The sequence below is a fragment of the Sciurus carolinensis genome, chromosome 1 (assembly GCF_902686445.1).
Source record: "Sciurus carolinensis chromosome 1, mSciCar1.2, whole genome shotgun sequence".
NCBI lineage: Eukaryota > Metazoa > Chordata > Mammalia > Rodentia > Sciuridae > Sciurus > Sciurus carolinensis.
Window position 1 is genome coordinate 48982033 of NC_062213.1, and position 15762 is coordinate 48997794.

At 35.2% G+C, this 15762-nt stretch overlaps 1 protein-coding gene across 1 annotated transcript in view; it reads left to right on the top strand.

Moving 5' to 3' along the window:
* Positions 1 to 222: 222 nt before the first annotated feature.
* Mmp16 (matrix metallopeptidase 16) overlaps positions 223 to 15762 on the top strand; it is a 271651-nt gene continuing 256111 nt past the window's right edge. The window contains exon 1 of the mRNA XM_047520914.1: positions 223 to 392. Coding sequence (XP_047376870.1) covers positions 261 to 392 — 132 coding nt within the window. The 5' untranslated portion in view covers positions 223 to 260. The remainder of the gene's footprint in view (positions 393 to 15762) is intronic.

Sequence of the window (15762 nt, forward strand, 5' to 3'; positions counted from 1 at the left end):
TGAACTTGGGCGCCACGTTCCGGGTGACGGACCCCCGAGGATGGTGAATGCGAGCTGCTGCTGACCCTGCCTCAGCCTCTGCTTCTCCCGGCTGCCGAGCGCGGGGGCCCCGTCTCCTCCCCTTGCCCGGCTGTGGGTGAACCTGCAGGCTCCTTACCCACCCGGAGGACTTTTTTTTGAAAGGAAACGAGGGAGGGAGGGAGAGGGAAAGAGGGAGAAAAAGAAGGGGAGCTCGTCCATCCATTGAAGCACAGTTCACTATGATCTTACTCACATTCAGCACTGGAAGACGGTCGGATTTCGTGCATCTTTCGGGGGTGTTTTTCTTGCAAACCTTGATTTGGATTTTATGTGCTACAGTCTGCGGAACGGAGCAGTATTTCAATGTGGAGGTAAGAGTACAAGGGCTTCCTTCCTCTTCCCTTGCCTGGGCTGATCCCTGAAACATTTCGTTCACTCTTGGGATCCTTGTAGCTCAGAGCAGCCGGGTCTCAACACATTGTTTCCCTTGCAGCCGCCGAAACCCTTGCTGAGTTTCCCTGTGTCTTAGGTGATGGATGCGTGTGAGACCGAGAATCCGTTATCCCCAGCAGCACAAAGCCCGATGCTGCGCGCTCAAAGACACAATTGTAGCTGGTCCATGCTTCTTTCCCAGGGAAGAGGGGAAGCCCTACTTAGAGCAGACGTGTGGCTTAACAAGGAAGCTCGAGTTTATGATGAATAAACAGCTCGGGAAACAAAATTGATTGCTTGGCATCATGTGCTGCCTTGGTATTGTTCCTGAAATCTTCCTCCCCGTGGTTGGTGCCTAACAAAGGAGGTTAAATCTAAAGGAAAGCGTGGGAATGCTTGATATGTTTAATAACATTACTTTGTGATAAAACACTTGAGTAGACAGAGTCTTTTTCTCATTTAGACAAAACTTAATACACTGTAACTAGATCTGGCTACACAGAGGACATGAAATCCACCTCTTTTTAAGTGTCTTCTCTCCCCCTCCCCCGCCAATTGAAAATAAACGTGGCCCCATGTAATAGTTCTGAGGTGTGTTTTAAATTTGATTTCACACTCTCATGGCAAAACTGAGAGGTCTGAGACTGTCATTTGTTTTAATGTGATAGCTTTGGGAACAGAAGGCACAAAGCAAAAGGGAACTTAAGGATAAGGACTTGTCAGACCTCTGCCAAAGTACTCTTCCTGTCATCAAGTCAGCACTAAAGCCAGCCAGCAACGTGCAGTAAATCAGTGGGAACGTGAATACACCTGGGCTGTGACACAAATTTATTACATATTCGGTAGGATGCAAAGCCAGTGCGAGGGTCTTAGTAAAATTTACTCCTTTTGATTGGATCTGATGCCTTCTGACTTTCAGAAGAATTATGGTTAAGTCTATAAGGAATAAGGTGGTTTTCCCTTATACTGTTGATATAATAAAGCTTACTGTCATTTTGTTGGGAGCATGTGTTTACACAATAGCAGGACCTGTTGCACAGTATTTGAACATGCTTCATGTAACCGATTTATATACAAAGTGTACATAATAAATGCCAGGTGTGGAGCCACATTCTGAATATAACTATGTTTATATAAACTGTACTTAGGACTCCACATAATAAGGATAGTACAGAAACAAAGTATTTTAAAAAGTAAGACCCATTATCAAATAAGTTAAATTTGCAGATCTTAAGGATCAATTTTTCCACAAAAATGCAAATTTGAAAACTAAAAGTTTAACCCTTTGAGAAAGTGTATTTTGTTCTGTTTTGTTTTGTCTTGCATAAAAAAGGAGAAATGGAAAAGGGGTGAAAGTCCAAACTTTCCTGGATGGTAGATTTGAACTTTTGGAGTTGTGTGTGATACAGATGGATTTTTGTACCTAACATTTAAGTCAAGAGTTTAATGTTGAAGTGAAATAATTAGTTCATAGACTAGAGGAATGAGAATGGCAAGTTGTTATTTATAATTTACAAAGAGAAGGCCTGATGTCAGGTTGGTGGTGGTGGAGATGGTGGTGAGGTGGGGCCTGGGAGAGGTAGTTACAACTTAAGTGCTAGGTTGTGTCTCGCTCACTATGGGAAGGGAGGGAGAGCCTGGATGGCTGTCTACCTGCCCTGGCAAAGTCTTTAATTTGCTTTTGAGATTGGAATAAACATCATTGTCTTAATTGTTACTAGGTTTCCTTTGTGAAACTAAGCATAGATTGAATTTCTTTATATTAGAATCCTCAATCAGATACTATTATGCAAGAAAAAGTTACATTACTAAAAATGACATTTTTTTTTCATTCCAGTTTTCTCTTCTCTTTCAAGGCATATGTGAAAAAATGGTTCATGGAGAAGAGTGATTTTCCCATCTTAAAGTGTTTCAGTTTTTTCACCCATGTTGATTACAAATGCAAAGATTTAAGGAATGACAGATAAAAGATTCATGTGCCCCCTGAGACCTTAAAAAGCTTACTTGATATAAAGGGAATATTCTTCTGATGAATTATGGGTGATTATGTTTCATAGTTTGTATTATTCCCAGTTAGTTTTTTAAGCTCTTGTGCACTTCCTTGGTTGGATTAATAAGCTTTTTTTATGTGTGATGGTAACTTTTTCCCCCCCAATGGTAAGGATAGCTACTAGAAAAATTCAAATATTGTAAAGAACATAGGATGACAGGAGGTTTTCTGACATGAATTTCTGCCTGATTCACTTTTATTAGATGTTTCTTTTTTGGTAGAAAACACTAATGGAAAGAATATTCCATTACTTCCTCTCCATAAGAGGCACTTATATTGTGTTCCTCATTCTTGGTTGCAAAACATACACAGTGGGAATGCTTTATTTGATTGATTCTCAAGGACAGTCTTAAAATAAACAGTAATGGTATCAATCATGCATGAAGCCCATATGATCATAATTTTTTCTGGTAAGTACACCAAATTATTATAGTTGGAACAAAGCTTCAGAGAGATGCTGTTTATGCTGACTACTAAGATAATAGTGCTTTATTCATCCCTGAACTTAACAGTTTGTCGTACCCCCATATTTCTCATCTCTATGATTTAAGGTTTAACCCTGTATTTTCCCCTTGGGGGGTTATATAGAGGTATTCATGTTAACTCTTTCCTGTATGATTTTTAAAACAATAAACATTTAGAATTTTCAATTATCAGAGTGGGATAAAAATATTGATATGCTATGAAAGCCTGTAACAGAGGAAGAGGGCATTTGGTTTTTTTTTTTTTTTTTTTTTTTTTAAAGCAAAAAGGAACACTTCTAACAGCAAGAAAGGGTTAGATACTATGAAGAGTAGTACTATGTGACACACTCAATTCATTGCTCTACCTCTATTTTAGGTAGAAACCTCTTTAAGGATTAAGTTTTCAGGATATGTTTATGTAGATAAAGGTTTTTGTATATCAATGGACTCCTTTTTTGGGAGTGGCTCTTCCAATGTATTATCATTAGCATGAGGCAAAGGAGTTATATTGCTAATATTAAACTAAAAGCCAAAAACTACTGTCATTGGACAGCAGTCTGATTAGAGGTATTCATTGGTCAGAAGCAGCTAAATTATTAGCAAAGAACTATAAATCATTATATCTCTAAAATAGTTACCTTATACTGGGTTTTTTCATGATTTATGGGTTTTTTTTTTTGGTATACTGCAAATGTTTTTGTCATGAATGTTTGTCATCATCATCCTCATCATCATCATAACTGCCATCAACTTGATAGTTTGTCTAATGTCAATATGAGAACAACATTCATTATTGATTTTTAAACAATAGCACACATTTACAGTGAACAAAAATATTTAAAGTCAGTTTAGTAGTTGAAATGAAAACAGATAAAAACCTGAATGAAGCATGTATCAAAGTATAAAGTTGGTAATGCTTTGTGACAAAAGGATCTTGATGAAGCAAAAGTTGATTCTGTTATTTCTAATTAAAGAATAAAGAGAGATTCTAGATTCCAAATGGATCTTTTATTAAACATATTATGAATTGTGAGTATAACCATTTCATAGTTTTTTTCCTTGAAATATGTTTTCATAACTCATTAGGATTTACTGACTTTCATCAGGATTGTCTGAATCTACCCAGAAGGTCAGAGTTTGCTTGTTTGGGATAAAGCATAAAAACTTGACAGTAACTGATCACGGGATATTTCAGAGATAAAAATTATATTTTACAGATTTTAAAATGTTTTATATTGAGACACTTATCACTTGTTCTCCACTTGCTTAAAAAATCATTATTTCAGATTGGGGATGTGCCTCTATGATAGTGCTCTTGCTTAGCATGTGCAAAGACCTGGGGTTCAATCCCCTAGACTGCAGAAAGAAAAAAACAAAAGCAAAAACAAAAACTTTATTTGCTCATGGAAATATGGAATCCCATACCTCTTTCTGTCTCAGGGACTTTCCTAACTGCATCCCTCAATTCTCCACTGTAGCAGCTTATTACTGATGAACAACAGAGCAGTGTAACTAATTCATAAAGGTTCTTATCTGCAGAAAGACTTCAGGCTTAACAAAACATCCCAACTATGCTGACAGTGTGAAATATTTTTAAGGGCCAAAAATTACAGCACAGGCATCAGATGTCTTGGTTCTTCAGCTTCTCCTGCATCTCCACCTCAGTTATGCTTTTCTGAGTTTAGAGTTGCCTGGACAGGTCTTACCAGATCTAGAGGTATTCAGGAAACCCTTGCAGGTGTGCATAGGCAGGTGAGGTATGCTTCTACTATGGTCGATCCCCTTGAGAAATCCACAGAAAACACAGGTCAAGCATGTTCCTCTCTAAATAACTGGGTTTTCTCTTTCAGTTTCTTCTCCCCATCAAATAAGGATGAAATTGGGTTCAATGCAGTTTTCATATCTCTGGAGCTAAGTTAAAAGTGATAGATCTAAAGTTTCTACTTTTTCTTATTTATGATATTTAATTATTAACATAAGAAACAATGTGCTTGTTCAGAGGTGTAATTCTTTTCTCTGAATCTGGATTATTTAATTATTGTATATAAATTCATTTTACTCACCTATCTTGGCTATTCAAAATGTACCTGTTTTAGGACATTTGGTAGATGATAATAAGTTGGAATGTTCTCAGAACAACAACAGAAAATCCATGGAACGTTTGAATCAGCAAGTCAAATTTATTCAGTGTTAGAAGAGAAAGATTTATTTCTTTATGCTCCTTTAGAAACTTTCTGACCCTTCAGCATGTGTATTTCAGTTGGAGAAAATTATTTTTCCATTTCAATTTAAGTATCTGTGAATGAAATTTTATCTCTCAGTTTCTTTTGCATTGTGGGGGAAGAGCATAATGAAGAGCACATGCTAGAACTAGGCTGAATGGGTTCTGATCCTGTCCCTTTTACTTGCAAAGTAATTCTGTGACTCTCAGTTTACAGTTTACATATCTGTAAGATGGGGTTATTGAGAGTTCTTGTTTTTATCAGGTTGTTCTTATAATGAAATGGATATATGTACATCATATGTACACATATATTTGTATATCTAGAACATAGAACATGTCTTTACCTCATTAAATACTCAGTACTTTTTCAGTGTCATTACTGTTAATAGAAAATAAATGTTGATGCAGATGTAGTTGACATAAATGACATAAAAGTCTATCAGGTTAGGACATACCCACTGATCTAGGGAGATTTTATTTAAGTATGTTTTTCATTTTTTAAAATTGTAATGTACTGAAAATCAGCCACGCTTATCTAACATCAGTACATTTTCTTCCCATGATTTTTCTTAGACAGTTTAGTGCAGGAATGTGATTTTTCACATTTTGTCTTGTCATCTGTTACTATCAGAGAATGTCAAGTTTAGCTAACACCTTCTATTACAAAGTCTGGGTTTGCTGAAATCTGTTCATTTTTTTAATACCATAGAAAATAAATAGGTCTTTATGATTCAATGGGCCTGTTTATTTTAATTGGCTCAAGGCCCAAGTACTTCCTCTCTATAGCAGGGTGGGATTCAATATATGACTTAGACCAGGTCTGTTATATTCTTGTTCTTGTTTTGAATTTGTACAAGAGGGATGAAAATTGCAAATTGTTTTCTATAATGACAAATGAATTTTTTAAAAAAATCATGTCTGTGTAACATTGGGAATGACAGTGTACTTGTTCAGAGGCATAATTGGACACAAGTCAAAGAATTTGAGCTTCAGCTCTAGGTTTTGCCCTAACAGAGCTTTAATTTGGACAAGTAATTTCTTTAATTCCTGCATCTAAAAAAGTGAATATTGAACTAAATTGACACTAAGGTCATTTACAAATTTCAAATTTTTTAGTGCTTACCCTCTAAGCTTTGGTTTATATGGCTGGAGGTGTATATGAATATTTACCCTCTAAATTTGGGGACAACTTAGATCACAAAGGTAGATAGTTCACTCCCTCCCACACCAGAAATGAGTATCATGAAGAAATATAGGATATATAACATATCTAACATGTGTTATCATCTGTAGTGAAAAAGGGTGTTTCATTTTGGAAATAATCCTAGCTTTCTGCTGAGTAGTAAAAACACTGGCAGAAAATGATATGTAAGTTTAAAAATCAATTTTTGGCCAAGGTAGCAAACTTTTAAAATTTAATGTTAAAAACATGGCTTAATGTTATTTTGAAAAAATATCATATGTAAGTGGTACTTCAGTCATAAAAAGGCAAGCTGGAATAAATTCAAAATCTGGGTTTTAACTGAATTTTTTGTGGGGAGAGTGTCTCATAATTCAAATCTATCTTTCTATCTATCTAAATATATACATATTTTATAGTGAAATGAAGCACTCATACTGTATGCTCCGATTGCCTATTGTGGAAAATAATTTTGGCACAGGCTCTCCGAGGGTTATTTTTGTTCCTTACCACACATTTTATTTTGAATGTGAAAAAATTAGATTGCATTTGTTTTATAAAATATGCAGCTTATATATTAACAATGAAAATTCCATGCTAAAAGGATTAATAATATGTGTTGCACACAGATTTTCTTTGGCCTTCATTTGCTTTTTCTTGGGAATGTTATTTATAGATTTTGAGGTTATTCTTGAAACCATATTTGATTGTTGCTTCCTGTCATTTAGCACTCAGAATGGATATTCTTTGTCTTAGTGTTTCACCACAATCATTTGGCATTGTGCATCCTTGTGTTTGGATTAGTGAAATATCATGATGAGCCACATGACAGAAGTTTAGCCCAGAGAGTCAAAAGTAGTCTCCTGTAGCTCTTAACCTTTGATTAAATGTGACCTCTGGGTGTAGTATATAAAAAGATGCTAGAGGGAGCTATTGAGCTGTTTATTAAGAATTCCAATGACTTGAAAGAACTAGGTTTAAAATCAAGGGTGCTAGGTGCAATCAGATGTCTTAAAATGACTCACAGTCAATCATAGAGACTTTTGAAGAAATCATTGAACATAGTTCATGATTTAAGATGTGATCTGGGTTTACTGAGAGCCACTTAACAACATTAATTACATATTTGATGAGCTAAGAAAGAAATTTATCACTTCTTTGGGGGAAAAGTTCTGAGCATGATAATATGATACAGAATGTTGTTACACAGAACTGAAATATATTTCTCTTGTTTTTAGGTGTTGAATAGCTCAGAAACTACACATTGAAGTGGGTTCATCAGTTGCTTTAGGTTTTCCCATTTAAACTGAAATGACTAATGAAATAATGATGGTCTTACAGTTTTGAGGTGGGACAAATTTAATGTGATAATACTTTTTAGATTATGTGTAGCAAAAATCTAATTTATTTTTATTTATTTTTGTATTTTATTTTGGCACTGGGAATTGAAACCAGGTTTGCTTTTCTATTGAACTACAATATAATACTTTATATTTTTTTTTATTTTGAGACAGATTTTGCTAAATTGCTGAACATCTCACTTACTAAGTTGCTGAAGCTGACCTCAAACTTGCAATCCTCCTGTGTCAGCCTCCCAAGTTACTGGGATCATAAGATGTGCACAGCCACACACTGCTTAAAAATTCAATTTTAACAGCCTGTGAAACTAAAAGTATTTTATTTTTTTGATGTCTACTAGGATCTCATTAAATGAATACTTTGCAATGAAAGTAGATTTTAAAATACAGTTTTTGCCTACTATCCTTTAAAAATATATTTGAAATTATTATTAAAATATGAAATTGTATGGTTAATTTAAATAGAAACCTCAGAAGTGTTTCCAGTTGAATAGATTATTATATGACATATACACATATGTATATGTATATGTGTGTATGTGTAATAATATATATGGTGGAAGGAGAGGGTTACAAAAGATATTTGCTAATGCATTTTAGGGCATGCCAGCATTTAAATAAGGCATTACCACCTATTCACAAGCAGCATTCATATTTTTTTAAGGTTTTTAAAACTAGTGAGTTAAGTGAAATATGGATGAATGAAATAATTCATGTCCCCACAAATAGATGTTCCTAGGAGAGATAGCTTTTAGAATGATTCATTCAAATGACCAATCAAACACAAATAGCTACTCACTCAGATAGAATTTTACAGTATTTTTTTCAGCCACATTAAATGAAGGCAGAATACACTTCTCTGTTTTAAGAAGAAGCTGGACACTTCAATCAAGTGTCCCCAAATTTCCATTTCATGTTCCCAAATGACATGCACATGATGTGATATCAGTGAAATGCAGGCATGTGTTTCTGCAGGTAGCTGACCCAGTCCATCCCTGAGAGATACCAGTGGAAGCATTCTTCCAGACAAACTTTTCACACTTGAATTCCTACCTTTTGCTAATGGTTTATCCTGGTTTATAATGATTAGATATTTGCTTTCGTTTTAGGTTTCTAATGTCTGTGCATTCATTCCTTTTTAAAACAATTGCCAGGCTGTTTCTTCCCATGATCCTACTTGTTCTAGTTGGGGTCTTGAGGGACTTCATATTTTAGGAAAATTATTGGACCCCAGGCTTAGAGGTTGGGAAAATTTTATGAGAAGTCACATATCCACCACTTCCTCTTTCATTGTGAATAAAGTGGAATAGATTCAAGTAGCTTACACAACAAGTGGTTTGTATGCAATTGAGAAACAACTTAAAGTCAAGAGCATTGCCAGCTATGGCTAAAATCTTTTCTAGAGGTTTGGGTGTTTCTAATATTACTGCAGGTTTGCTCATGTCGCTTATGCTTTGTTCCTGTGTGGTGGATTGAGTGAGGTTGTTTGCTCGATGGGAGATTCAAGAAGATTTTTAAGAAGACTTTGCCTTGCTTTGACCATTTATGTAAGAGATACATGATCTCCATTGCTTGTTTGTAGCACAGGTTATATAATGGCAGCTCTGAGGCAATGGCAAGCACAGTCCCCTTTGTAAGTAAGACTAAAGGGGGTGCTTTAGTTCTTGCAGTCCCTCTGATAACCAACAGTCTAGAAACAACTACCTTCTGGCATTGCACTCCAGAAGAACATCTGAATGACCAGTGTTTTATTCAGCTTTATTTTGTCTCTGTGACCAACAGACCTGACTAGAACAACTTAGAGGAAGAAAAGTTAATTTTAGCTTACAGTTTCAGAGTTTCCCTCCTCCGTTAATGGCCTGCATAGCTCTGGGCCCCAGGTGAGGCAGAACATTATGACGGAAGGACGTGGCAAAGGGCAGCAGCTCAGGACATAGCAACCAGGAAACAGAGAAAGAGCTTTGCTTACTAGGGACAAAATATAAACCACAAAGACATGACTCTGAGGTCTTAATTCTTCAACCACACCCTACCTGTCTACAGTTACTAGTTAATTCATATCAGTGGATTAATCTATCCATTAGGTTAAAGATTTCAAAATCTAATCATTTCACCTCTGAACATTCTTGCATTGTTTTGGGGGGACACCTCATAACAGCCAGTAAAATGGAAATGCCTTGGAATTTATTTCTATGCCTTATTTTAATAGTAATAAAAATAATTAACAATGGTCAAACACTAGCTACAGGCCTAGTAGTGTTCTCAATATCTTATATGTTTTAATACATTTAATTTTCAGTATAATCTTGTGGATTAGCACTACTCTTTTTCTTTCACAAGTGAGTAATCTGAGGCACAGGGAGGATAAGGAACTTGCCTAGGCCGTTATGAAGCACTGAAGTAGAATAGCGTAGACTCAAAGCAGGAAAGCTGGATTTAGAGCTCAGACTCCTCACCAAGTTAATAGAACTGAGAATTAACTTCCAACTTCTCAGTAAGGGTAGCATGATCCACTTCCATTGTTATATTTTGTATTCTAAACCAAAAAGAAATATGTGCATAATTAAAATACTATACCTGTCCTGAGCAGAGTATCTTACCTAGAGTAAACCTGAATAGGCAGTTGATGGTTTTATTGATTCAAGATTGATTATGTGGCACTTATTATAGTTTTACTGTTCAATGTCTTTTGTGATAGTTAATCATTAAAAAATTTGTAACCCGCTTAGGGCATAGTCTGAATTTACAGACAGTATTTTATCAGTTGTAATAATCTTATTTCTTCATCACTTGTTGTAATGCTTTTACCATTAAATGTGTTTTTTTCAAAGAATTCAGGAAAATTTGATTAGGTTCTAAAATTAAAAGAATTGAACATCACAGAAAAATGTAATGGGAAAACTTGCATCGGACCATCTTGATGGGGAGGATGTGTGTGGCTATAACTGGCATGTTTTATGAGTTCTGGCATTTGCTGTTTTTATATTTTGCATGAGTTTGGTAGAAGCTACAAGGAACAGACTTTATTATTTTAAAAATATTTATTTAGTGACAACATAAAGGGACCTTTCTCAGAGATAGTTCAGGTCACTCAAATAGTTACTGAGTACCTCCCACTTTTTGGCAGTCAGCCTGATACCTGGTTATTGCTTTTGTTGGGGAGGGAATGAAAACTCCCAACTTTGTGGTTGACCAAAGGTTGTAAAACAAACAAACAAACATCTTTAAGCCTTACATAAGTTACTCTGTGTAGCTTTTAGGACTCATAATTTATTCATCTTTCACAGGAAGTCCGTTTCTAAGCCAACAAAGAAAGTTAAAACTCTGGTCAATTTTACAAACTTTCTCAGTGTTGAATATTTGTCTGGGTACTTTCTCACTTCCTCTAGGAGCAGGGTATCATACTGCTATATGTGACAGCTTTAGAAGTGCTTAAAAATTACAGCTGTGTCACAGGATGTGGAAATTTGGATGAGCCCAGTCTTTGTGTGCCTTATTATACTCACATGTAAAATACAGATGATAATATTCAACCTAAGGGTTGTTTTAAGATTATAAAAGTTAAGGAATATTGGTCAAAGATGAAGTAAAGTGTTCCTAATTTATTCATCCCCCTTTAACACACAAAAAATGCATATACCTCAAAATCATCAAAAAAAAATATGGGCAAAGTCTATGAAACAATGATACATGAATCACTGGCCATCAGGTACTGAACAAGTCAGCCCTGAGATCTGCGAAACAAATGAGTCCAGCCCTATCTTTGACTGTTCAACCCTGAGAGAGTCCAACCATAGCATTCAGATTGCAGAAACTCAGGTTGAGCTGGATCAAGTTAAGGAATGGAGCTGAGCATTCAGGTAGCCCACTGTTGCTAGAGTTCACAGGTCAGAATACTGGAGAGGAGAAATCTGCAAAGAGAAAACACAAGAGATCTTCAGGAGGTTCCCCTTGAGAATGCTGTTGAGAACTGATCTGTTCTGTGCCTTCCTTTAAAGTAACTACTAGGGGCTAGGAAGAATCAGCCTAAAGGATTAAAGGGAATAATGTCGGCTCAGGAAGGGCTGGCAGTAGTACCTGCTTCTCCAGCCCCAGCCAGACTGGAAAATGTCATATTTTACAGGGCACTGGACAGAGTACTCAAAAGCATTTTGCCTTAGTGGTAGGAAATAATCAGCCCCGGACTGAACAGTGTTATGGTTCTGCTTAGCAAATCCTAAAAAGGAACATCTGAAAGGATCAAATTGTTTCTAAGTGAGTTAACTGCTTTCCACAACAAAGCTCAATAATAGTTATTAGTACAGAAATATCCAGTACCCAACAAGGTAAAATTCATAAATGTCTAGCACCTAATAAAAAAAAAAAAATTACCAAGCATGAAAAAAAGAGCTGAAAAATACTACCCATAATGAGGAGAAAATTCAACATATTTAACGTGATCCAAAAATGACACAGATGTTAGAATTAGCAAATGAGAATATTAAAGCAGTTATTATAATTATGTTCTTTATGCCCAGAAGTTGACACATGGAAGATATTTTTAATAAAATCCAGATTGAACTTCTAGACATCAAAACTATAATATGTGAGAAGAAAAATAAACTTGAAATTAACGGCAGATTAGATTTTACTAAAGGAAAGAAAAATAGCTTTAGGTCATAGAAGCAATAGAAGCAATCCATAGTGAAACTCAGAGAGAGAAGAATGATTTAAATGAACAGAACATTAGTGGGTGTGGGACAACTGCAAATGACCTGATGTATATAGTCTAACTCCCTTAAGAGGGGAAGAGACAAAGAATGATGCTTTTCTAATTTGGTGGAAATTATACAAACTCACAGATGCAAGAAGCTCAATGAATCCCAAGAACAAAAAAACATGAAGGAAACTACCCCAAGGCACACTCTAATGGAATCGATCGAATGAGTAATAAAGAGAGAACTCCTAAAAGCAGACAGTGAAAAAGAGACACCTTACATGTAGAGGAACAAAGGAGGAAGATTCCTGGATAAAAAGAATGTGCAGAATAACATCTTGAAAATACCAGAAGAGGGAGTGGGGTGGGGATCCACTGTCAACTCCTGATCCCATACTCAGGGCAAGTTTGTATTTTATGTATTTCAGTATACATAAAACATCTTCTGAATATGAAGGCAAGATAAAGAACTCTTTAGACATGCAAAGGCTGAAAGATTTAACTTTGGCACATTGGCACTGCATGAAATGTTAAAGGCCGTCCAAAAACTGGAAGCAGCCCAATGTCCATCAACATGTGCAGACAATAAAACGGATACATCCATGTAATGGAATAATATTTAGTGATAAAAAGGAATGAGCTATTGATAAAGAGTAAAACAAACTTGAATCCCAAAATAATTGTGCTGAGTGAACAAAGCCAGGCAAAAAGAGCACATATGGTATAATTCTATTTAAATAAAATTATAGAAAATAGACACTAATCTATAGCAATAGAAAGTAGATTAGTGGTTGCCTAGGGATGAGGGTGGGAGGGTGGAAGGAAAGGAGTACAAAGGAACTAACAGAGACTTTTGATGGTAATATGTAGGTTGATTTTTCTGATCATGATGATGGTTTCACATGAATGTCAAAACTTATCAAATGGTACATTTTAAACACGTTTCTTATTTTATAATCATACTTCGATAGAGATATTAAAATAGCATAATGAATATGTAATTAGTTTTTACTATATAATAACCAACCTAATGACAACTGCTGATAATTACACATATGCTGTGGTCTAAACTTAGATAAAAAAGAATAGGTTGCAGTCTCCCTTATGACAATATTTTGTAGAGATAAAATGCTAACTCTAGAATGTTGGTTGATCAGGGATTGGTCTGGATTGGGTGACAGATTCCTACAGTTTAAAGTGTCTTAGAAGACAACTGCCACCTTTGATCTTGAGTTTGCATCCCTCTTCTCAGCTCTGACCTGTATTCTTTTCTGTCTACCTGCCCTTTCAGACAAGCCAGTACTCCTGTGCAGTGACAAATGTTCTGATATGTCCTTGCCCCTGAGTTACCTTGCCCAATGTTTTTCTCCACTGTACTGGGACCACCTGCCCCATGGGTGTATATCAAGATTGGGCACCAACGCTCCAGAACCCACCCTTCACTCACTATTTCTCATCATTTACCACATTTCCTGTCAAAAACATCTACCATCTTTTCATTTCTTATGACTACTTTGGCATGGTTCCTATTTTGAATCCCTGTTAGGTCCTGTCTTGACATATTGTATTATCCCATGCACTGCAAGGCTTCTCATTCTCAGCCCCTATCCCTCTCTCCAGCTCACTGCTCCAAGTTCATCTCCTCCCTGTGATCTAGCTTGGGTTCTCAAGCTAAGGACCCCTCTGTAAACTCCTAAAAATTCATAAAACCTCAAAGAGTTCTAGTATATGATTTAAATCTATTTTTATACTGTTAGATAAATCTGAGAAATCTTTAAAATATTTATTTAGAAATTCATTTAAAATTACAATAACAATGCTATATTATCATAATTGTACATTTTATGAAAAATAAACTTTCATAAATTCATTTTATGAAAAATAAATTTTATAAAAATATTAAGAAAAGTTAAATTGTTTCACATTTTTTCCCAAATACTTTATTATCTGACTTAACAAAAGATAACTACATTCTCATATTAAACCTAAGCTCAGAATCTATTATAAAGCATGTCACCTCTGATAAACTTGATTGTCAGGTGCAAGTGAATGAGAGCAAAAAAGCAGATAATGCCTTATTATTAGTTTAGTTTTGACCTAGCAGATGCTGAAGTTTTAGAACACCAGAGGTTCTTGATTCAAACTCTGCTGGGATTCTCTACTCTAATACACCAAGATTTGTCCAAATGCTTAATTTCTTCATTTTTTCCCCAACCTTCTGCAGATTTTTTAAAGCTCTAAATAAACATTATTAGATCTTCTTTAAACCTTTACCTTTACTCCCACCAAGTAATGTCCCCATTATGCATTTATAATAACCTTTTAAGTATAATTATTTCATAATTATAATCAGAGTATTTGAACATACTTCAAATTTAGATAGTGATTTATCTGTGTAAAACAAAAGACTTAAATTCTTAAATTCACTATTGAAAATCCATTAAGTGGCTTATTGCCGGGACCTGACCCATGGACACTAAGAAGCTAAGTACCAACTTATTTTGTTTCTTTATGCCTTCAAAGTTTGGAGTTCCTCTCTCTGGAATCATGAAGACCAAATTCACATTTGCTGGGAAAGATATTTAAAGGGTCTGAAATAGTTATTGTTCTCCTCTTGCTTGGTGTATGTGAGTAAATTCAGTATATTAAAGCCAATTAAACGCCTGTGTAAATACTGTTGTACAGGTGTTTGTATAAGACATTCATATGTCTTTCACAGTAAATTACAATGTCCTGTTGCATATGTGTCTGTCTTAGCCACCCTGTATTCCATGAGCTAAACATTGTCATGTAAAAAGTACAAACTCAATATAATATAAGAATGAATGGATTATATCATCTCTATTAGTGGGTATTAGTTTCTTGTGAAACTGGTGTTTTCTGATCCATTTTTAATTTTAATTTTAATTTTTTTTAGTCCTGATAAATCAACCTCATACTTATATGGTAACTTAGAGCTTGTATGGTAATTTATTTTCTTGTCTCTTAAATATTTAGCCCATACTTGGTGACAATATGGCATCTTACATTTATCTCAGTTACTTTATTAAAAATATTTTAAAATATTAACTTCAAATACTCAAGGGATGTATTTATCTTTATGATTAATAGTCAACTAGTGAGCAACTTGGATAACAAGATATTTTTTCTCATTCATTCCTTCATGTTACAACAGTATTTCTGTTATAAATGATGTTTTTTATCTTCATTCACCAATAGTACATTTATTTCAATGCCTTTTCATTTGGTATTAAAAGTACAGTGACATTGGTCAGGGTTTTTGAGGTGTGTATAAGAACACCAAGGGAAAATACAAAAGGAAATTTACCTTGTTCTA